Source organism: Ctenopharyngodon idella, chromosome 3 (genome assembly GCF_019924925.1).
Source record: "Ctenopharyngodon idella isolate HZGC_01 chromosome 3, HZGC01, whole genome shotgun sequence".
Taxonomy (NCBI): Eukaryota; Metazoa; Chordata; class Actinopteri; order Cypriniformes; family Xenocyprididae; genus Ctenopharyngodon; species Ctenopharyngodon idella.
The window spans coordinates 37,035,987-37,058,560 of record NC_067222.1 but is presented as its reverse complement, the minus strand read 5'-3'; the positions used below and the strand labels follow the sequence as shown (position 1 = coordinate 37,058,560).

The following is a 22,574-nucleotide window of genomic DNA, read 5'->3' as shown; positions in this document are numbered from 1 at the left end:
AGCTTTTTAATTTGACTATACAAAGAAAATTAATTGGAAGTGTGACAGATTCGCGAACGCTCACGGAAACAAGAGGCAGGATTTATTGCACAAACCATATCCAATAATAGCGCAATGGAGGCATTGCATCCTCTCACCCCTTCATTCTCAATTACCCCCACCAACCCCACAGCCCACTTTAGGGAGTCTGTCAAAACTCAATGGACTCAGGGGAGGCAGAGACGCAGCCTCCCGCTGTAATTTTACCTGCAGATGTCGCTGTTGGACAGCGTTACTTTAGTTTAAAAAGTGTATAAATCACTAGTTTGTCACATTTTGTAATATTTTTATAATATAAATTATTTTCTTATCCAATTTGTTTCAATGCAATGTTTCCTTGGTACAGCCACCTCCAGACGTTTAATGTGTGCCTACCAAAACTGTACACCTAAAGCATTGATGTATGCATAAAATTCTCTTCTAACACAGCATGTTCACCATTAATCTCTTCCTTCATTTTGCTATGAAGAGAACAAAATTATTTTTTCTTGGGAGGGAACTGTAAATCCCTGTCTGGGTTCAGTTAAAAGGCTTAAAGTGTCACTAAATGACAAATTAAAAGCTTCCTCTGGCGTTTTAAGATGAGATGTTGTGGCATCCGAAAGTTACCTGGAAATGAGGTTAACATGCAGTGAATGTTGGAGTTATTAAAAACGTTGACTCTCTCATTACCAATCACCATAAGATCAACAGCCATTCAGTTGTATAGCAAAGCATTTGTCCACCGGAAAGTGTCACAAGAAAGAGCTCCCATGCTGAGAATTTCAACTTAATACATTTCAAAAGATTCCAGCTGCTTACTGAAAAGCTAAAAATATTCATTTGAAATTCAAGAAAAAAAAAATAAAATAAAAATACAGGCCCACATCAAAACTGAGATGCTGAACATTTACTTGCAATTGCAGAACATGTGATACGAGATGAAATGACAGTTTTTCTGTTCAGCGCAATGCTGTGATATCTCTGTCAGGAGTTGTGTGCCAATGCTGGACATCTAGTGAGCCAGCTCAGATTGTGGGTGAAAAGAGACTTTGGCATTTGTGAAGAGTTTCCATATGTATCACTTCTGTTGTGGGGCCCGTTCCACTGATCCACAAAAACCAGCCGAAAGGATAAAGCGACGAGTCTCTGTGCCAGTGTAAGGAGCAGCAGATCTTGCGAACGTGTAAAGAGGGAAAAGTTGCCTTGCCGCTGAGCAGAGTCGGGCAGAATCCTGCATTGGCGCTGATAACATGCTTGGATTAGGGATGTTTAAGGGAAGGGAAAATTATTCATTTGAGATGGATGAAAAGCTGCACTTGTCAAGTCTCCCAGTCATGCACTTTCCATCTCATTCCCAGGAGCCAGTGTGCATATTTTCCCCTCAATGCAAATGTTCACACAGTGAAATTGTGAGCACATTACCTCCTCTCTTTAAACACCAAATGACACAGAGACTAAATGAATTTTTCTCTGCAAAAAATAATTTTGGGGTGGGTAATGGAAGTTTACAGTGTAATCAGATGAACAGCTTTTTATATATTGTACTGTATGTTGAGGCGCAAGTACATCAGAAGTGGAAAAATCTGTTTTAGTTTTTATCTCTACAACAGTGGTTCTCAACCAAGGGTCTGGGACCAACTAGGGGGCCTCAGCACACCACAAGATGCCTTACAATTATTTAAAAAAAAAAAAAAAAAAAAAAAAAGCAGCTTTTAGTTTACTTTAATTCATTCACTTAAAGGGATAGTTCACCCAAAAATGAAAATTACCCCATGATTTACTCACCCTCAAGCCATCCTAGGTGTATATGATTTTCTTCTTTCAGACAAACACAATCAATCAGAGATATATTTAAAAATATCCTTAGTCCTCTAAGGTTTATAATGGTTGTGAATGGCACCCCAAATTTTGAAGACAATAAATAAAAATAAATAAATAAAATGCATCCATTTAAAAAAAACCTCCAGGGGGTTAATAAAGACCCTACGTCGCGGAAGTTAACGTTTTTTGGACGTACGTCAAAATTTGTCTTCAAAATTTGGCCTGCCATTCACAACCATTATAAACCTTGGGGGACTAAGAATATTTTTAAGTATTTCTCCGATTGTGTTCGTCTGAAAGAAGATAGTCATATACACCTAGGATGGCTTGAGGGGGAGTAAATCATGGAATAATTTCTCATTTTTGGGTGAACTATCCCTATAACTTATTTTTAAGAACCAGGATTCTCATGGTCTTGGAAAACCTGGATGTGAATTGATTTTTAAAAGGGTGATTTGTAGACCTAGAAAAGTAATGGAAGTTTTTTTTTTATAATAATTTCATTAACATTTTACAATAAGGTCTAATTACTTCACATTTAGTTAATGCATTAACAATGAGCAATAAATGTGTTAGAGTTAGCATTTATTAATTTTTACTCATGTTAGTAAAAAACAAAAAAAACAAAAAAAAAAAACTGTTCAATTTTAGCTCATGTTCGCTCTATTAAAAATTTAAAAGGAAGAAACTTGATTTTAAATTGGTTTATTCATGTTAATGTCAATTAATGAAAAACAATGTTAACAAATGGACCTTATGTTACCAATTTTTCTAGTTATGTCAAGCTCTAAAATATAATTGGGTAGAATTTGTGTTTTATTTGAGAGTTAAAAATAAAACCATCTGTTTTGACTAGACAAATGACTAGAAAAATCACTGGCAGTGAAGTGTAAAACCTGAAGAATATGGAGTTAAAACTTCTAGAATTATGGAATTTATTTATAATTTAAATGTATTTTTATTTACTGATAGGAGTGGCAATATATGAATTTAAAAAAAAAAAAAAAAAAAAAAAAAAAAAAATAGATCACACAAATAAATGTTTTGCCAATACAGTAAAAGTACCAGGAATTTCTTGAGGGGCCTCCAATTATTGTCTTTGCCAATGGGGGGCCTTAAAGTGAAAAAGGTTGAGAACCACTGCTCTAGAAATCAAACTAAGCTATCCGAGCAGGTCCAGCATTTAGAATTCAGTTACCAATGCCAAATCTTTCCTGCAGCTGGATGATACACAGAATATATCAGCTCCGCTATACAAACATTATGATCTGTCTGATGAGAGCCAGGGCTCCAGTCTGGATGGCTAATAAATTAGAAGCACGCTTCTCGTTTACTCATCAGAGCTAATGAGGCTGATAAAATTACCTTGAGGATCATAATTACAGACTAGTGGCAGAAGCACTAGCACCATATCTGCAACACACGCGCACACCTACAGGAAGAGAACAAACAGCTCAGCGGCCGCCGCTGGACAAGCAGAGTTTGACCTTTAGAATAAACTGTACGTCAGATAAGTGTAATGTATGCTTTTAATTAAACAATTAAACCGCATCGCATTACACTGAAAGCTTGCGAAGCATCGCATTAGCGCACTTTCCACCGAAAACACACAAAAAAAACGCTTAAGTACACTCCATTTTCAAATCCATTTTGTGTTAGTGACCTCCGTTTAGCTGGCCTTGATCAAGCAAATATGTAAATGTCATTCAGTTATGTACCGAAAGAGAGACGCGTGCGCGCATGCTTGAGGTTAGCGACGGTGCATTTGAGCTGGCGGACCGACTTTGAAATATCAGGCTGGTGACAAACAAGTCGAACCCCGGCATCCTTTATCCCTTCAATTTCATCAGGCAGCTCATATACATTAAGCACTTGATCAGTAATGGCATCTTTTGATGGACACGGGCGGCGTGGACGCGAGCGCTCACCTCGGAGAATTTCATTTCATCAGCCATTCACAGGACGAATTGTTTTACTTATGAATATTAATGTCCGCCTAATTTGAGGCTGTTGTTAATGCTTGTCGCTAGGAGCTTGGCAAATCAGGTCCCATTCCTGTTAAAACCATGTATTAGACACCCCCCTGACACTAAGCCCTCGCCTTTGATTCTTAATTGCAGGAGTGCGAGCATTTGCAGGAGATGGGGCGCAAAGCTTTAATTAACTCTAATATCACACGTATTCAGTCTCGACTGTCACCCGCATCACGCGTGGCGTTCTGCACCAATATCCTCCTCGGCTCCTCTCAGCTAGAGAGAGATGGTGTTCCAAGTTCATGATCACAATTTCATGCATCTTAAATTGGGGATGGATGGCCTGTAAGCAGTGGCATGATATTAAATGTGAGTAAATTATCTTAATGCATTTTACTAAAACCCATATTAAATGATGGCTGTATAAACGGCCGTTTTACAGCACGAGCAATGATAGGAACAACAATTATGGTTGCTGCAGCAAGCGTGGTGTCATTTTAATTTTCGGAGAAGGGAACCGACTGGAAGTTTGGGATAAACCGGGCATTTTGGTTATTGTGTACTTCTGACCATGTCTGCATGGATGGGTTTTTCCATTTAACGTTTTTGGGCCTCACAATTCACATATCTGAAATTCAGAGATTGTGAGCATGAAGACATAAAACTTAGTTTTTCAATAAAAAAAATAAAGCTCTAAAAATTGTTTTAGGTGCAATACAATAAGAAACTTCATTAAGATTTATTGGATAACTCATTTTAAAAGTCAAATATACAATAAATAAGCACATTCATTTGTAAGCATCTCTCAAGAGAACTTTAAAAAAAACTTCTTAAAACATTCCTTCTGTGGGTTTTTCCAAACACTTAAGTCAAATACTTATATTTAAACACCATGTAAAAGACATCTTTGGACAGACTATGTTTCTTAGATAAGTTAAATGAGGTACAGTTTTAATTGAACTAGGTTAGAGGACTTAAAAAGAGAATAAAACCAATAATCCGCGCCTCTCCAGCACACAAGCTCCTCTGCGGTCTAATCTCCAGCTTGATTTAGCATTCTCAGGAATATAAAATAAGAAACTGGAAAACTCTGATACAAATGCATGTGAGCTCATAGTGCCCCCTTCAGTTCACTGCACACACTGCATCATGAACGACTCTTTAACAAGCAGCGCACAGTTCAACTTTTCTTTTTTTGGGGAGGTTAGGGTTAAATTAAGATGCTCAACAGATTCTTGGATCACAGTCAAGTAGCATGCTTCAGCCAATCTTGGACATCTGTTTATCTGCTAATATAAGTTACCGTTTATGTCTGAACAAGTGAGGGGGTGGAAGAAAAAAAAAAAAAAAAAAAAAAAGGAAAATAAATGTATATTTTGAACAATTATTTAAACTAGCCCACACATTTAAAGCGAAGGCAAAAATAAACATAGGACCAGAAATGTTAAACACTTACAGTAAATAGAATAGAACTAGTATTAGCTAAATCATAAGTGAAAACTATCAGAACATGACTAGAATAATTGGGGGGGGGGGGGGGGGGGGGGGAGTGTTATTAAAGAAACATTTTGCTCAAGGAACTCAAACTATCTCACTGAGCTGCCTGACAGAGTTGTGATTCTAGTCCCACCTTGTTTTAAACTTTCTTAGGCAAATCTTCACCAGGCTACAGCAGAAAATCTGGATCACTTCACTCTCCCATTGAGGCTTTTACTTCTCCGTCGAAATAACTTTGAGAAGGACGACTTGCGTTTGTTTTTAAACTTCTGAAGACCTGCATACAGACAGAAACAAAGCATGTTTTCATATTAATGTTCAAGGCCATAGTAAATCTTACAAGAAAAAAGAAAAAAAAAAAAAAAAAAGCGCAAAAGTTCTCACCCAGTCTTTGCATCATTTCATTCAACTGTTGATCTTCCTCCTCCTCCCTTGAAATGTAAGATTACATTTACTTGGTAGAACTACATTAACCACATTTAAAAACTTGCAAACAAACTTGTTAAATCTTCACTTACATTTCATAAGCAGAGTGATATCTGGTGTGGTTTCTTCAGGACTTACCTTAACCTGTCTTCCTCCAGCCCCTCAACAATGGCGTTCCTGTCATTCACAATCTTCATCAGTCTGTTCAACAGCTCAGTTTCCCGCTTCTTCTCTTCCAGAGTCTTGAGGTGTTCTAACAGACACACACACACACACACACACAAGTTGGGTTTCCATGTTTTATGGGAACCCTCCATAGACAATGATTTTTATACTGTACAAACTATATATTCTATCCCCTAAACCTACCAATCACAGAAAACCTTCTGCATTTTTACATTTTCAAAAAACATTTAGTAGGATTTATAAACCGTTTTTCTCACGAGGACCAGGAAAAAGGGAGAAAAAAAAAAAAATATAAAAATATGTAGGGGAAATGTAGGCCACAATGTAGGGAATACCTGAACCACAAACACATGTTATGGCTTCTCCTCAGGTCTTGTAAAACATGCAAAAAGAGACCAAGCAGATTAAACTAGTACTGCTATATTACATTACCCTTTTTAAAGACTAGAATAGTTGACATGTTGATTTCATTTTGTATCACTTTTCAAATCCAGTTAAAATCATAATGCATAATTATTAAAATCATTACTGATATGATTTGAAGCAGCAGACATGTCTGAGAAATGCCTCCATGTGTCACAAGAGATCTATGAATAAGCTTCATTTATAATTGGTGCTAAATTTCTAAATACAGACTTACCATAGCAACCAAAGAGTGAAGATATACCTCTCAAAGCAAAATTAAAAAGCTCATTGTAATTTATGAAAGTTTAGTGCAGATCAAACTGTTAATGCTTCAGTGTCTTAAAATAATATGGTAGAAAATTTTTTTTTTTATAAATAAAAATAGTTATTAATTTGTAAATGTACTGTAATATAAGTGCAATATAAGTCCCTTTGCACTGATTGAGACAAGTGTCATACAATTTCAATTTTACATATAGTTTTATATTAAGACATTTTTAGTGGATTCCAATGAAATAATTTCACAGTGTTAAGGTCTTAATGTACTTGACTTGCAGGGGAGGGTTGATTTAACTTAATTTGGGAGAATTTTCAAAAATTAGTTGGCACAACTACTGAAGTTGAGAAAATTCAAATGCTTTGCTGCTAGTTGCTTTATTTTTTAAGTTCACACAACTTTTATTTTTTACAGTGCAAAATGAAAGATTTCCAGTTTTACATTAATCCAACATGATCATTTGAAGGTTCTTAACACGATTAAACCATTTCATTTTATTGACTTTGTTCACTCCCCCTAAATCACTTGTCTATTGCTAATGACAAAAAAAGTTGGCGAGTAATATTTACAGCACTTTGCACTAGTTACCCTGCTTCATTTTTACCTGGTTTATTGATTAATCTCCTGAGCTCTCCTTCTACTCCCGGCTGCTGCTCCTCCAGATCCTGTGTTCTTGCTCTAAAAAAAAAAGAAAAGAAAGATTGAGATCTGTAAGGACCAAATTAGACAGCAAGCAGACAAACTAGCTGTTTTTCTCCATTATTTTGTTTATTAGTCAATATTAAAGGGTTAGTTCACCCAAAAATGAAATTTCTGTCATTAAGTACTCACCCTCATGTTGTCCCAAACCCGTAAGACCTTTGTTATAACAATAATAACCTAATCCTTATATCATAAAGGTTATGAGTCTGCGTTCGGATGTAAACGCACAAGCCTGCAGTGCATTCACTACGTCAACTATGTATGACAACAGTTCAAATCATTAGTCATTTTTGTTTTTGTGCACAAAAAGTATTCTTATCGCTTCATAACATTAAGGTTTAACCACTGTAGTCACGTTGACCATTTTAACGATGTTTTTACTACCTTTCTGGACATCAAAAGGTGCAATGACGTTGCTGCCTGTGTGGTTCAGATACCCTCAGATTTTATCAAAAAAAAAAAAAATAATAATTCTTAATTTGTCTTCCGAAGATGAACGAAGGTCTTACTGTATAGGTTTGGGATGACATGAGGGGGAGTAATTAATGACAAATTTCATTTCTGGGTGAACTAAACCTTTAACTATTTTGAAAACGTTTTCATCCAAAAATAAGACTGCTAGACGAAAAAGTTGGTGAAAACATTAAAAGGGATCACTTACATGTACATCAACTCTGACTCCCTGCGTATGTAGCTTTGTTTTTTCCGAATCAGGTTAAACCATTCCACCATCAAGGGATCCATCAGAAGGTCCCCATGACCCTCTGTAAAACAGTTCAAAGTCACCAAGGACACCAGGGTCCTAACTGCACCGTTCACATCCAAACACATAAGAGACACTCCACCTCGAGCCACAATTTAAAGTGCTCTGGAGACAGGCATCTCCAAATACTCACTTTCAACTTCTATTTGAGCTATGATTGAATTCTATTTGTCTCCTAATAGAGCACTGTAATACGATCTAAAAAGCATGTTTTCCATTGACATTGCCTTGAGGTGGTACAAAAAAAAAAAAAAAAAAAACACAAGTACAATCATACGCGCACACACACAAACTTAATTTCATCAAGTGGTGGTTTTGGCCTTGGTGGGACCGAGAGGCAGTCAGGTTCTACGAAATCCCACTGGCTGCTAGCAGCAGGACAGGTGACTGGAGATGATATTACTGTGCCATGGTGACCTTGAAAAGAGCCAATCAAGTGCCCTTTGCCCCATACAGCTAGCAGCCTCTCATTGCAGCCCACCGCCTCTTCTCCATTTTCATCCCAGCATCCCACAGGAGAAGAGGGAGCTTCCCCTGCGCCTCGCCTCATTTGGCCCTGGCTGCTGGAATCGAGAGCCCTTTATTGGCCACAGCCTTCCCCTAAAGGCTACACTGGAATTCCGACTCCCAGGTGGATGGGCTCAGCTAACAGGTTTGGAATGAGTGCGCGTCTCACAGAACTCAATGAACCACATACACGGTGCTGCTACATGCCATCTAAAACACATCGAATGATCAGTCTTGAATAGCACCAAAAGGAACATCTGATATCCAAAAGAGCTTATCTTGTCCTAAACAACCTTGAAAGAACTCAGGACCAGTGTTGGGGAAAGTTAATGCATTACAATATTGCATTACTTATACTTAATTACTTTTTATGGTAATGCATTAACATTACTTTGCATTACTTTTTCCTCACCTGATCTGTGCTTGTTTTTAATATTTATAAAAAAAAAAAAAAAAAAAAAAAAAAAAAAAATTATTTATTTATTTATTTATTTTTTTTTTTTTTGGGCAAATGTAAAGACCCTTTCACACCAAAAATGAAATAAGAATCAGGCTTAAGGAAATGCAAATTCACACCTGTACAGTAGAGGGCCCAGCTCAAACAAACAAGACTTTCAGCTGTGCTGCCATTATGGATTGTAGAAGAATAGGGTGCATGAGAAGAAAGTTCAACACTCTTACTTTAGCAATAAAAATTTTAAAAAGTAAAACAAATGTGATGTTTAAAGTCATTTTTGCTTAATAGTATGGTTGAATTGGATCATTGAAGGTCAGCAGCAAAGACCTTGGTTAATAAAATAAGATTAAATACATAAAGTATATTTGTTTAATTTGATATTTAATTGCAGGTTTGTGCAATATTCTATACAGTAATAGTTTGCATTTCACAGTTTATTCATTTTGAGGAATACTGACTCTTTTTGTGCAAGTGAGATGAGTAAATGCCTGCTCAGAACTACAATAACCATCATGTTTACACAGTGCACACAACACAGTCTTGTGTTACTTATTTGAAAAAGTAACTCAGATATTTTGTTGCAAATTTAAAAGTAATGTTACTTTACTAGTTACTTGAAAAAAAAAGTAATTGATTACATAACTCAAGATACTTGTAATGCGTTACCCCCAACTAGGGCTGGGCGATTCTTCCGTTTTTTTTTTCGATTTGAATGTTTTGCCTCGATTTTATTATTTTTTAAACCGAGAAATCACAATTTTGAATAAAAATGTTAGCAAGCGTTACAATTGGACATGTTGACAATACAGCAATGATAACCGTATTAGAAGAAAATGATCCGAACACATGATGGCGCCGGCGCGCCTGATTAACCACTCTCGTGTGACGCTCTATAAACGTAGAACACATCACTATTCTTAAGCGGCTGTTCATTCAGAAATGAGACGCAGGCAGTGGAATGAGAAAAAAGGCAAAGTTATTAAACACGAGTGCCGTGTTTTTAGAATGCCGTTTCATGGGTGAGACACTGCAAAAGACGCGAGACACAAGTGCAACACTTAAACATGTCCGCCAAACATAAAATCAATAGGACAAATAGCGCAATGGAATGCAAAAACCTGTAAACCTGTTTGATATTTCATGTTTGCATGATGGTGACAGGCTGAAAGCTGCTGTTTTCTGTTTTTACAAAGCATTTGCTGTTAATTACTTGTGTTATTTATTACCATTACTTTTTGGCTAAGAAATATTTAGCATTTTCTTATTTTATATTATTTCTGAGTATATAGGATGTGTTTAAGTTTGTACAACATTTGCCTTCATATTTCAGGCATATTTCTGCAAAGATATTTAACAAATTGTTTTACATTTACACCATGTTGATCACTTCATGTGTGGTGCACTTGGAACTTTTTTTTTTTTAACCAGATTGTTAAAGAGATTTTATTTTTTTGCCATATCACCCAGCCCGACCCCCAACACTGCTCAGGACCTTCAAATTTTACTTCAAACTTCAAGAAATGAGGAACGCTACCATTACATGAACTACTAATCTAATCTCAAACCTTCTTCATAAATGCGAAGTCTCCACTCCAACTCCACCCCTTCATTCTCCAAATCATTCAGAGTGTTCTCAATGTCCTGGAGCTCTTTTGAGATCTGGTCTGGTGTGATGTGGCAAGGCTTTATCTGAAAAGACACATAATATAATTAAACCATGGTGATGAGATATTTGATAGTTTGGCAAAGGACAGTATTCAACATTTACAAAGACTTACAGTAGGTGACCTCGTTTCACATAGTAAACCATTTTTAGATGAGATATTTCCATTGTCATAACCTACAATTAAAAAAAAAAAAAAAAAAAAAAAAAAACGACAACTGTTTTTAATGTATATGGAAAGCTGAAGAAAATGCATGAATTACTGCAAGTTCTTTTAAACAAATAGCTCAAAAGAAATGTCAAGTTCAACAACAAACAGAGCTTAGAACAACCATGCTTCTCTTTTCTATACAAGATGGTGATTCATTAACTACAATAAGACAATCAATTTCATCATGTGAACTAATCCTTTAAGGTTTAATAATAAAAATAATTGTTACATTAAGTTCAGAAAGTGCTTACTGGATGTCGCCGACCTGCGGCGAGGTTGTTTTGGAGATGAAGGTTTGTGACAGGACTGAGAGGGCAAGATACATGAGGACAAGGAACAGTCAGGTTTTGAACCTGTGGACAGAAGAAAAGTATGATCATCATGAACTCAAATCTTACGCTGCAGCTGATGTGGCCTGGACTTACCTTGCCCATGGCAGGTCTCTCCCAAACATGAGACAACAGGACTGAATGGCTGGATAGGGGCAGAATGTACACATGTATCTGGTGGTGTACATGCTCCATTTTGAACTGAGAGGGAAATAAAGTGGTAAACATTATGCAGTGTTCAAGGTACATCATTTGGTATTTGAGGGCATCATTTGGTATTTGACATTTGCTGTTTGAGGCAAAGTGACTGCCTTACCCAAGGTACCTTGCTGTTGTTCCCTTTCAGTTTTCTGGGCAACACTGGAGCAGTGAGAGATGTTGGATATAGAGGAGGTTGAAGCATCTTGCACCTTTAAACAAGGGTCACTCTCATTTTTTTCACAAGTCATCGGGACATCCTTGGCATTATCATGAGATCTACAAAAAGCAAAATAACTTCAATACAACAGGACTAAGACTCAAATCATTTTAAACCAGCATAAGCAGATGCTCACCTTAGATACAGTAGACGCAAACAAACTAAAAGAATAAATCAGAGGAACTCAAAGTAAGAGCATAGCGTTTCAGAGGGGCTGGTTTAGGCGCAGCACTCCTTGGGACTGCTGAGGATTGGGGATAGAGTGAGCGGATGCGCTCGGAGGCAGTCAAACACTATGGGGGAGGCAGGAGGCATCCGCCGGCTAGAGGATGGATACATGAAAGGCCCCACTGTCAGTACTCCAGCTCTGAAGTGTCATTGCAGCTCACACCCGAGTGAATTTGCCTGCTTCCCCTCGTGTGGATTAGAAAGCATTAGGGATAACTAGGCTGATCGAACTTACTTTAGTCTTGGTCCATTTGGAGCTGCCTTTGGCTTTGATCTCCAGTCAGTCGGGGCGTCGCAGCTCTGAACATCTGTGGTTGAAGCCGAGAGAAGGGAGGAAAATTATGGAAAAACAAAAAGGCACAAGTCGCACAATATCAAACTATGCCATTCGAAGCCATGCTGTCAAACAGAAAGGATTAAAATACTACAGGGCAGAAATCAGTCTGGAGATTCAATCTTACTCTTGTGGACTACGTGGGGGCAGGGAAGAGAAAGAAAAAAAAAAAAAAAAAAAAAAACCACACACACACACACACACACAACAAAACAATGGATGCTAGCCCATGGCTTAATTTAACCGCTTTCCTGCCTATATTCTCATCTCCTGCTTATTACGTATGTTTATGGTAATATTTCTTACGCGACCTTTAGAAACCATTTTAAAAGACCACAATCCATACAAGCAAAGGTCATCTGTGAGCGAACAGCACCTTTGGCAGTAGAAAGCAGCAGGGATGGAGGTCTGCTGCGCTCCTTGCTGATGGCACTGAGGTAGAGGGATTCTTTGGTGTTCATGCTGCTACTGCTGATAGCAGGGCTGGATGGAGTGGCTCTTCCTGTTGCATCTCGTCCGTGTAACTCTTGCCTCCTGCTAGAGACCTCAGCAGAAGAGCATCTGATTTTTAGCCTGTGAGAGATGGTATCGATGTCACTTACATTCAGCATTTACACCATGATCATACGCATGATAGATGAGCCAGCTACACTGATGTATAATACCATTCAAAGTTTGGGTTCAGTATGTTTTTTTTTGTTTTTTTTTTTAATTCATTTTTATTCCGCAAGGACATATTAAAGTAATGTAAAAGTCTTTCCTGTCACAAAAAAAAGCTGTTTTAGTAAACTTACCATAGTTTCCACAAAATATTAAAGCAGCACAACACATTAAGAAATGTTTCTTGAGCAGCAAATCATCATATTAGAATGACTTCTGAAGGATCATGTGACAATGAAGACTGTATGTTCTGAAGTAATGATGCTTAAAATTCAAATTCAGCTTTGACACAGGAATAAATATCTTAAATATTAAAATAGAAAAAGTTACTTTAAATCTTGATTTCAAAATATTACCATTTAACTTTTAATTAAATTGGGCATTGAAAAGTGTTCAAAAAACACTTTTGAATGGCAGTAAACTGTAGAATAGCAATTACTTGCCTACTCAAAACATATGATCTCAGTTTTCCCCAAACATTCATTAAAGATTTTTACAGTAGGTTTAATGTCTTTTTTAAAGCCAGGTGAAAGCTTAAGTTTTACACTTGTAATTTCTAAAGGCGTCTAGAACCTCTTTAAAAAACAACAACATGCACTATTGAGTGTTGTAGTTGCCAAATCAATGTTATTAAATCAGTGTTATTAACCTTGTAAATATGCAAATTAGAACATTAACACAGGGTGTGGGAAATTATGAAACCAAAATACCAAGGATTAACTTACGAACCCAGGATTTGTAAACAGTGACAACCTACCTAGACTTTAAAGATTATGTAGGGGTTAACAACTTCTGGTCTGAAAGCCAAATTGGTAACTTTTCACCTGAGAAACTGTTGATCACTGATCAATAATACTGTAAACCATAACAATAATCATTAGTTAGTCACTCACTGCCGGTGTGCTCCTGGATCAGAATTAAGCGCATTGTTGTTGTTTGTGTTTCCTTCAAGTAGTTTTCCATTTGTCAGTGCACAGGTTCTGTCTTTCTCCATCTTCAGACTGGTGTTCTGATTGGTGAAGGACTCTGAGGGGCCTGACTGCGGTCTTGTGGCGGGCCGATGCTCTGCTGCTGGGCCACAGGACTGAAAGAACTTCTGTCTGGCTGCCTGAGTCCTCTGAGCAGAGGCCGTCCATGAGTGTGGAGCGGGACTGAGCTCCGCTGGTTTGGGCACAGCCTTGATGGGTGTAGATAATACAGAGGTGTAGCGTTGTGCAGATGGCTGATCTCCACGGTCAGATTTGGGTACCAAATCAGCAAGCGTAAATCCACTGCTCTTAAAAGGCTTAACAGTAGGCTTGAAGCTGTTTTGGGCATGTTGGTGAATAGTGCAGACCAGTGAGCCAGTGTCCCCTCCCAGTTTATACGCCCCAGATTTCAGAGTGCCATAGCATACACTACACCTGTTAAAGAAAGAGAAATTAATTTTTTAAAAAAATGTTTTTTAAAAAGTTACGGTACTTTACAATTGTGTTAAATTGCAATCGTCCACTGCAATAATATAACTAAACAGTGCAAGATGAGTTACATGCCAAACTGCAATAATTATGAGCAATACTTTCCAAGAACCACCAGTAAAAACTCACTTAAAACAGTTCCGGTGGTAGAGCTTCCCATCTACCAGGTGTCTCTGGACCAAATGTACATGATCTCCACATACTGCACATTCACTCTTCAATGTGCCAGTTTTATTTGAGCTCTCCACCAAGACAGTCTTCTATAAAAGATTAGATGAAAACAGATTTTAAAAGAAAAAAAAAAAAAAAAAGGCTTCTCACTCCAAGAAAAATCAATTTTCTAAATCATGACTGAATCATTCTAAACTCATCCTTTTATAACTAGCTCTGAAAGACCAGTCATTTGGATGTTGAATAATCAAGGGAAAGCAAAGTTGACACCTCAGCATCTCTGTGTGGTTGTGGAGATCTCGCTCTGAGTGGAGTGACGGATGCCTGCACACATTTCGCCCCTGGAGATTTCTGCCAGTCTGTGCCAGTCTGCCGAGCTGGAGTAGCTAAAACGTGCTTCTCTGGAGCACTTTTCTGGATGTTAAGAGATGGAGTACGGTTGTCTCTGATAGTTTTTGGCATTTCAGTTTGAGGAGGACGGTTCTCTGTATTTGTTTTGAGATTGAGGTTTTTGGCAACCACAGGCAGATTTTTCTTCTCTGATGGCACCTCCTTTGAGTCTTCAGCATGCCGCTTGATACCTCCAACTCCCCCGACTGAAAATAAGAGACCATTGAGAAGAAAGTCTTAGAAATATGAATACATTAGAAAAATTAAAAATCACACTTCCATTACTTCTGCAGAATATCATGCACATTATGTAAACTTTTTGTATGCATGGAATGCAGACAAAATGGGCCGTATACGGCAGAACACACTAAGCCTACATTTACATTAATCCAGATACATTTGAAAACCGCGTTCTCTTTTCAAAACACTCCATCTGCATTAGTGTGCAAGTGCTTTCTAAAAGTTTCTCACCCACACTAAACGTCGGAAAACAATCTTACCGCGTATGCATAATAGTAATAGAAGCTCAGTGAGATGATAAAGACAAAAGAGACAAAGCCCTCACACTATTCTTCTCGCACAATTATTTTATTAGCAAGATATCTGAACACTTACTGGTGCTTCCAGATCGTAACCATTGCATGTATGGACTAAAACAACTGTCTTTATGTTTTGACACAGGACAGCAACTGAAAGTAAGTTTTCTGTCATCTTTGTAAGAATGTAAATATGAAGATTGTACAAAGTAACATTTATCGTAGGAAACACTGTGAAAGTTAATAGCGCATAGCTGGCACACAACAGTATAAATAAGACGCATCACAACTAAACATGCCTCATTTTCAAGTACCTCCAAACTACACCGCAGCGTTTTCAAATTTATCCACAACTTTTTTCTTAGGACAAGATCACTGTCTTAAACCATGTCTACACCGGATGCGAGCGGCGCGACGCGTCAAAAGACAATAGAACCCATTATAAGTAATCAGTGATAACATCTACACTGGATGCGGCACGCCGACACGACAAATTCCCGACAGTAAACGGATTCCCCATTCTGTTTCTGATGTAGTCCAAGTGCTTTGCAATGGTCGGTTTGTCACATTCAGTTTAGACAGCTTTTAGCTGTTGCGGCACATTGCGACAAAAGTCGCGTCTGGTGTAGACAATGTGTTAGCGTAGACAGGACAAAACATGCATTTTCAAATATATCCAGATTAGCCTAAGAGGAATACTGTATCCCACAAATGCAATAACTTAACTATGGGCAGTTGGATCAAGTTATGAGTCAAGCTAAAACATTTACACAGTTAATAAATATTTAGAGATTATTGAGCGCCACTTTTATCTTGTGACTATGTATACGTAACCCCTCCGTTTCTACTTGCACTGCTCCAAGCAGGATTCAAACCAGCATTGCTGGCATGGGAGGCAGGCAAGCTAACAAGGATGCTAAAGACCACAGCCTCTAGCATCAGTTGCTAGTGCACATCTGAGGTTACACTTCTGTTAAACTCACCCCCCTAAACCTCACTCCCATCAGGGTCACGGCACCAATTAACCCCCTCCGGTTTTACTTGCACCACTCGGTAGGATTTGAACCAGCGTTTTAGGTCACACCACATTAAAGAGCGACAACGGTAATCATTGTTTGAATTTCTTAATAACAGACAGAATTTCATATCAAAAGTAACAAAGCAGTGATGGGAGGCACACTACAATGTTCTGTTCATCCATCAACTGAAAACAGCATAGACTAAAAGATCAATTCTTGAGATTTAAGAATTGATATCGGTTCATAAAATATTTTTTTACCCAGGCCTATAGCAAGCAGTTTAGTAGTATTCAAGTATGAACAGTCTAAAATATAGATAACAAGTCTTACTTGGTGAGCGGCCATGGAAGTAATTATAGTATTGTGAGACATATGTGAGGATGCTGAGTCTGTCTGGGACAGGCAAAGCCACCATGTCCTCTGCATCCAGAAGAGCCGGGATTCCCAGATGGTCTTCAGCCACACGGAACGCCTGGAGCACATCACATGACAGAAATCAGCCATTAAGTTCACAACTTAAAACACCACATAATAGGAGGATGCATCCATACAAAAGAAAACAACAATTAGACGACCACAACGACAAAAGACAAGCACACACAAGACTCCCTGTGTTTATAACCACTGAACATCCTCATTCAACATGACCTCATATGATTGTTTCAGACCACCATAATCACGCTGTGGAAACAGTTTTCTAGAGGAAAGGAACTTGGCCAATTAACTGTAAACAGACAAGGCACAAAAAGAAAAGTTGTCAAAAATAGAATAGGCCAGTAAGCAGTACAATCTGGCACCACATCAGGACAACCCGGCCAGGGAGCGCATAATGAATAGCACATTTCCTGTGCGCACCACGGCCTGGGAACAGGGATAGAATAGGGGGATGCCAAGGCATTGTTTAGGTCTGACCTAGACACACTCATTTTACAGGACAGCTGAGGAGAGGCGGCATATCCTTCATGATGCAGCCACAGCTGTCTCTTCCTGTTTCTCTTTTGTACTAAAACACTGAGAGGAATAATGATATGAAAAACATTTCAGGCAAAAACTGTCTGGGTTTAACCAAAGGACACTGGTAGAAGTATTCGCAAAACAGCTATTCTTTGGTGTTTAAATTCACAGATGAACTAACATTTGTAAAGACAGTAGTAGAACAGAGGTAAGTTAATCTTGACGGAGAGGATCAGGTGCCCTGTAGATGACTGTCACCCTTTTTTATAATGCATTAACTGGACAGACTCCAAAAGGCTCGGGTTCAAACTACAGCGCTGTGCTTCCTATAGAAGTGCTGAGGGTTTGTAACAGATCTCGGAGTGTGTGGCCTATAATCTACAGTCTCTGAGGAAGCAACCAGAGAAAGAGCTCATCATTATGACAAAGTCCCAGCTGTGGCACGTCTCACCACCTCATTCTTATAAGCACTTCCTGACAGGGAAGAAAAATAATTAGGTCATCGGTCCTGGTCGGACAATGTCCCTACACTCAAATACAAATTAAATTTTCCATTTGAAACATACACTAACAGACTTAAGTGTTATACACATGTAAATTGAAGATTAAAAGTTGCCTGTGACAGATAAAATGCTTTAAGCGTGGAATCTTTCAAATGAATAAATACTTCTTTGAATCAATCAAGAGGGTGTAGTACTCACTCAGTGGAAAAAAAGAATACATTAAGCCCTGATAAGTAAAATTGGATGGTTAGGACAACATTCTTCCCATCGTCTCAAGTACACACAAGACAAGTCTTAAAAAAAAAAAAAAAAAAAAAAAAAAACACACTCTCTAAAGTTTCACTGAAAGATACTATATCTTTATCGTGCCAAAAGCTATTGCTGCAAGACTTGACCCATAAACAGACTTTTACTCGGCAGCAACAAGTCTCTTTTGAGAATGCTGCAAAATTAGATCACATGCATTTCACAAGCTGTGGGAAAAGGGTCTCAAGCTCAATTATTCAGGTCAATAATAAGAGAAACAATGCATGAATGTTGAAAACTACACAAAGCTGGGTTACAAACATCAAGCCATCATGTGTAAAAAAAAAAAAAAAAAACATTAAGTCTTTCAATAGAAAGTTCAATAGTGTGCGCATAACCAAAGGACAGTAGCAGACACGCATCTGTACAGGATACAGCAAAAAATTGGCCGTGAAACGTGTAAGCAGTGAGTCACTCTGACTGCATCAGGCAAGTCTGTCGTAGTTTCCTATAATCAAGGCCAAACAGAATAACTTACCAAGTTGTTGTTGTAATACACATTGTCTTTGGAGAGAGACTCAAAGTTTCTGAAAGAAAACAAGGACATGAATCACAAGATAAGACACCTGGAGAAGGGTTACAATACAATGCTAAATTAAGTTGAAGCACACAGAAATAAAGGAGGAGGTGTAGTTTCAAAGTGTAATGACAAAAACTGCAAATTAAACAGAATATTGTGACAGTTTGTAAAGGTCACAACACCGCAGATATTAAACTTAAATTATATTTAACATAAGCAATAGGTCAATTGAGGCTATGGTAAATAACAGAATGGATAAATAATAATAATAATAAAAAAATACAATGTATGAGTGTACAAGAAGTATAAATCTCATGTCCCTTGACTAGTCAGTTTTCACCATTTTTTTTTTTAAAGTTACAATTTTGCCTTTACTAGTTCATTTAAAATAGTCCTCTAAATGTGAAATATACACATACTACATTAAAATATTATTCCATGTAGTCTCTCTAAATAAAATCATAAAAGTTGCAAGCATAATTATAAAATCCTTTAACACTTTTAAAAAAATTTTTAGATTGCAGGATGTCAACTACCCATGAATCTGCTGTCATAACTCCATTAGTATAATACTGTGGCCTCTGAAATTTGGACAATTCAGCTACACACTTAAGGGATTAGTTCACTTTCAAATGAAAATTAGCCCAAGTTTTACTCACCCTCAAGCCATCCTAGGTGTATATGGCTTTCTTCTTTCTGATGAACACAATCGGAGATATATTAATAAATATCCCGACGCATCCAAGCTTTATAATGGGAGTGAGTGATACCAACAAGTATGAGCTGAAGAAAGTGCTTCCAACCACATCCATCCATCATAAATGTGTGCTCCACACGGCTCCGGGGGGTTAATAAAGGTCTACTGAAGTGAAGCGATGGGTTTGTGTAAAAAAAAAATAAAATAAAAAAAATTTAACAAGTTATGAAGTAAAATATCTAGCTTCCGCCAGACCACCTTTCGCTTCAACTTACGAAGAAAGTGTAAAACTCACAGTTCAAAAAGCTTATGCTACGTCCTACGCCTTCCCTTTTCGACTTACGGGAAAAGCTTAACTGACGCGACGCCAGTTTACACTTTCTACGTAACTTCGATACTGAATGCGGTCTGGCGGAAGCTACATATTTTACTTCATAACTTGTTAAATATGGATTATTTTTTACACAAACACGTTTTTTGGATGTGGTTGGAAGCACTTTCTTCAGCTCATACTCGTTGGTATCGCTCACTGCCATTATAAAGCTCAGATGCGAAAGAAGAAAAACATATACACCTCGGATGGCTTGAGGGTGAGTAAACCATGGGCTAATTTTCGTTTGAAAGTGAACTAATCCTTTAAAAACTGGCAATCAACACTTCATTTTACCCTGTAAACAAACGATGCTAGAGTGTACTAACTTTTCTTTGCCATTTTCTTCTGCCACTCAAGTGGATGTATGAAGTCAGTTCTCCTCAAGTTCACAGTAACTACAGGAGCAGCTCATCAGATTTGAACATGTTCCAGAAAGTGTCCAAATACATTGTCTTAATTGTGACCTGACATGGATTCAAATGTAAATGTCCAAATACTTTTTGCATATAGTTGCTATAGACCACACTATAAGTATAAAACATTACACACTACTTTTAAAACTCTTGGTAGGCTATTGGACAAATATTTAACCAACATCTTTGAGTTACACAATTTTATTCCCATAAATACCTGTTTGTTACCTTACTCTCAGATAGTTAGTTAACTTCTGCATCCTAATCAACGACCGTGTATAAATAAACGACTCTTACATTAGGTCCGGTCTGAACTTGTGGATGAGAGCGCAGAAGGCCAGTCCATCTCTGAACGATGTGCTCATGTTGCTGATGATCACATCTCTGTATCCATCGCACTGAATCTTACACCACTGCTGAAGCGCCTTGATAGCCGCCATCCTCTCCAAACGCCCTTACTTACTGCCAAAACACACGGGAGATAATGTCTTTTAAATGACGGAAAATGAAAGACGTCGTTTGTTCGACGAAATAACGGAGCGTTGAAGAAAATGACTGCGGAGAAAGTGCGGGAAGTCACAGTGAAAGAGAGTTGAAGCGGATGTGAGCTGAAACCGGCGTTTATCTCCTCAGAGCTGTTCACTACAGCAGAGCAGCGCGCGGCACCTGTGGAATAGAGGAAATTAAGGGGGAGGAGCCTCAAATCATCAATAATTAAACGCTAAATGCTTTATTTGTTCTTTTTATCGACTCTTTTTCGGTCTTTGATGTATGTGTTTAATATGACAAGCATGTTCTTTAAAAAAAGACTTGTGGAATGTGATGAAGTTAAGGCCCACCTTAATGTATGTGCCATTCCAGTAATGCTGTCGCAGTCAAAAGGAAGACCTATAGTGGAAAAGGACAGAAATTGTTCTTTTGTCATAAAATAAAAAAATGGGGTATATTTAAAATCATTTAACAAACTTCTAACATGAAAAAACTGTCAAGTTATATGTAAAAAAAACATTCAAGTTAAAATGTTTCAAACAATTTTATGAATACAAAGTTTAAGCTTGGTGTTTTTATGCAAAACAAAGAGGTTACATTTTTTATGTAATTATATTTTGATTAGCCCAGGCAATATTTTTAAAGTTTTGTGGCTACTATAAAAAAATTTTTTTGAAAATGAAATTTATTTCAATCCTTTAAGCAACTAAAAAAATGAATTGCAGTATATATTGATCAACCGCCTTTCATGTTATAATTTGCTTTTCCTGATAATTCTGTGTAAAAAATGTTATAATTAATAAAGTTTCAGTGCTTCAGCTCAACCAGACTATATATATCTGAAAGCCTGGTGTATTCTTTATTAAAAATAAAAAAACAAAAAAAACTATTTCCTTAAATAAATCCAACAAAAACATATTAATTTTTTCCAAGAGGTACTTCATAACAAGAATGACCCATATTTTTATGATACAGGCAGTGTAAACAATGTGGAATGTGTTTAGGATGAAACCACAGGGGGCAGCAGAAGATGTTTACAACCATTAGCATAAATCAATTCAGATTATTAGAGCATGAATATGAATGTTTATAATGGCCTCTTAACAAGGTCAGACTGCCCATCTCATTTGCATGGCCGTATATATAAACCCTCATAAAAAAACAAACCAAAAACTCTTTAACATTCAGCTCCCTGCGATGAAGAGAGCTTGTTTTACTTTAACAATAATATAACACATTTTGTTCAAAATGGTCTAAACCTTATTTAATAAGCATAATCTACAATTTATAAGTCTTTGTGATGATGTCCAGGATGTATATAATCCTTGTGTGGACAGAAATAGCAGCACCATTCAGCTGTCCTAAGGCAGAGAGAGAGATTGTTTTCACTGTAATTTCAGATGATCCACCTCCTCTGATGGTTTTAAGTTGGACTCAAGTGAGCATCTCAAGTTGTAGATGGGCGCAGAATCAATGGGATTATTTATAGCTTGACACCGAACTTCAGAAAGACAGAAACCTGAGTATGATGAAGCTGTGACAATCTGAGCTACCTGTTACATTTTAAATCCTCTCCCAGATTTCACATGCACGATATTCCAATAGTCGGAGTAGGAGAGTAATGACTGCTCTGATCAAACAGACCTGCTTATCTCAAGACAAGATGCCCTTAAACTCAAGAGGACCTTGTTGCCCAGAGGAGGGCACTCTTACTCAACACTGGCTCAGAGAACCAATGACCTAAAGACAAATGCAATTTCTGGCTCTTCAACAAGGGCTTTGGTTGCACAAACACTGCATGAAGCTGACTTTGCAATTCTGCTGATCCCTCAGGAAATTCCCTTATTGAGGACCTTTAAATTAATTTG

The 22,574-nt window shown here is 37.6% G+C and overlaps 1 protein-coding gene across 2 annotated transcripts; it reads right to left on the bottom strand.

Moving 5' to 3' along the window:
* Nucleotides 1-4,535: 4,535 nt before the first annotated feature.
* Nucleotides 4,536-20,870, bottom strand: micall2a (mical-like 2a). Of its 2 annotated transcripts, XR_007929358.1 has the most exons (19): nucleotides 20,515-20,870; nucleotides 18,693-18,741; nucleotides 16,782-16,923; nucleotides 14,777-15,102; nucleotides 14,465-14,595; nucleotides 13,772-14,281; nucleotides 12,595-12,791; nucleotides 12,120-12,192; nucleotides 11,555-11,715; nucleotides 11,335-11,439; nucleotides 11,161-11,262; nucleotides 10,814-10,875; nucleotides 10,601-10,724; nucleotides 7,970-8,072; nucleotides 7,211-7,284; nucleotides 5,877-5,991; nucleotides 5,697-5,743; nucleotides 5,446-5,589; nucleotides 4,536-5,127 (listed from the first exon to the last, which is right to left on the bottom strand). XR_007929358.1 is itself a non-coding variant. In XM_051888661.1 (18 exons), the coding sequence occupies exons 1-18, from the start codon at nucleotides 20,655-20,657 to the stop codon at nucleotides 5,501-5,503; spliced, it is 2,553 nt and encodes an 850-aa protein (XP_051744621.1). In that variant the 5' UTR covers nucleotides 20,658-20,869; the 3' UTR covers nucleotides 4,536-5,500. The 2 variants fall into 2 exon arrangements, 1 of the variants encoding a protein (XP_051744621.1); XM_051888661.1 differs by having other exon boundaries at nucleotides 4,536-5,589; nucleotides 20,515-20,869.
* Nucleotides 20,871-22,574: the final 1,704 nt, after the last annotated feature.

Excerpts from the sequence above, each read along its gene's own strand:
- micall2a (XM_051888661.1), bottom strand. The coding sequence starts at position 20,657 with ATGGCGGCTATCAAGGCGCTTCAGCAGTGGTGTAAGATTCAGTGCGAT. Across the intron at positions 11,716-12,119 it reads CCAAATGGACCAAGACTAAA|ATCTCATGATAATGCCAAGG; the intron begins GTAAGTTCGATC and ends TGCTTTTTGTAG. Across the intron at positions 7,285-7,969 it reads GAGTCAGAGTTGATGTACAT|AGCAAGAACACAGGATCTGG; the intron begins GTAAGTGATCCC and ends TTTTTTTTTTAG.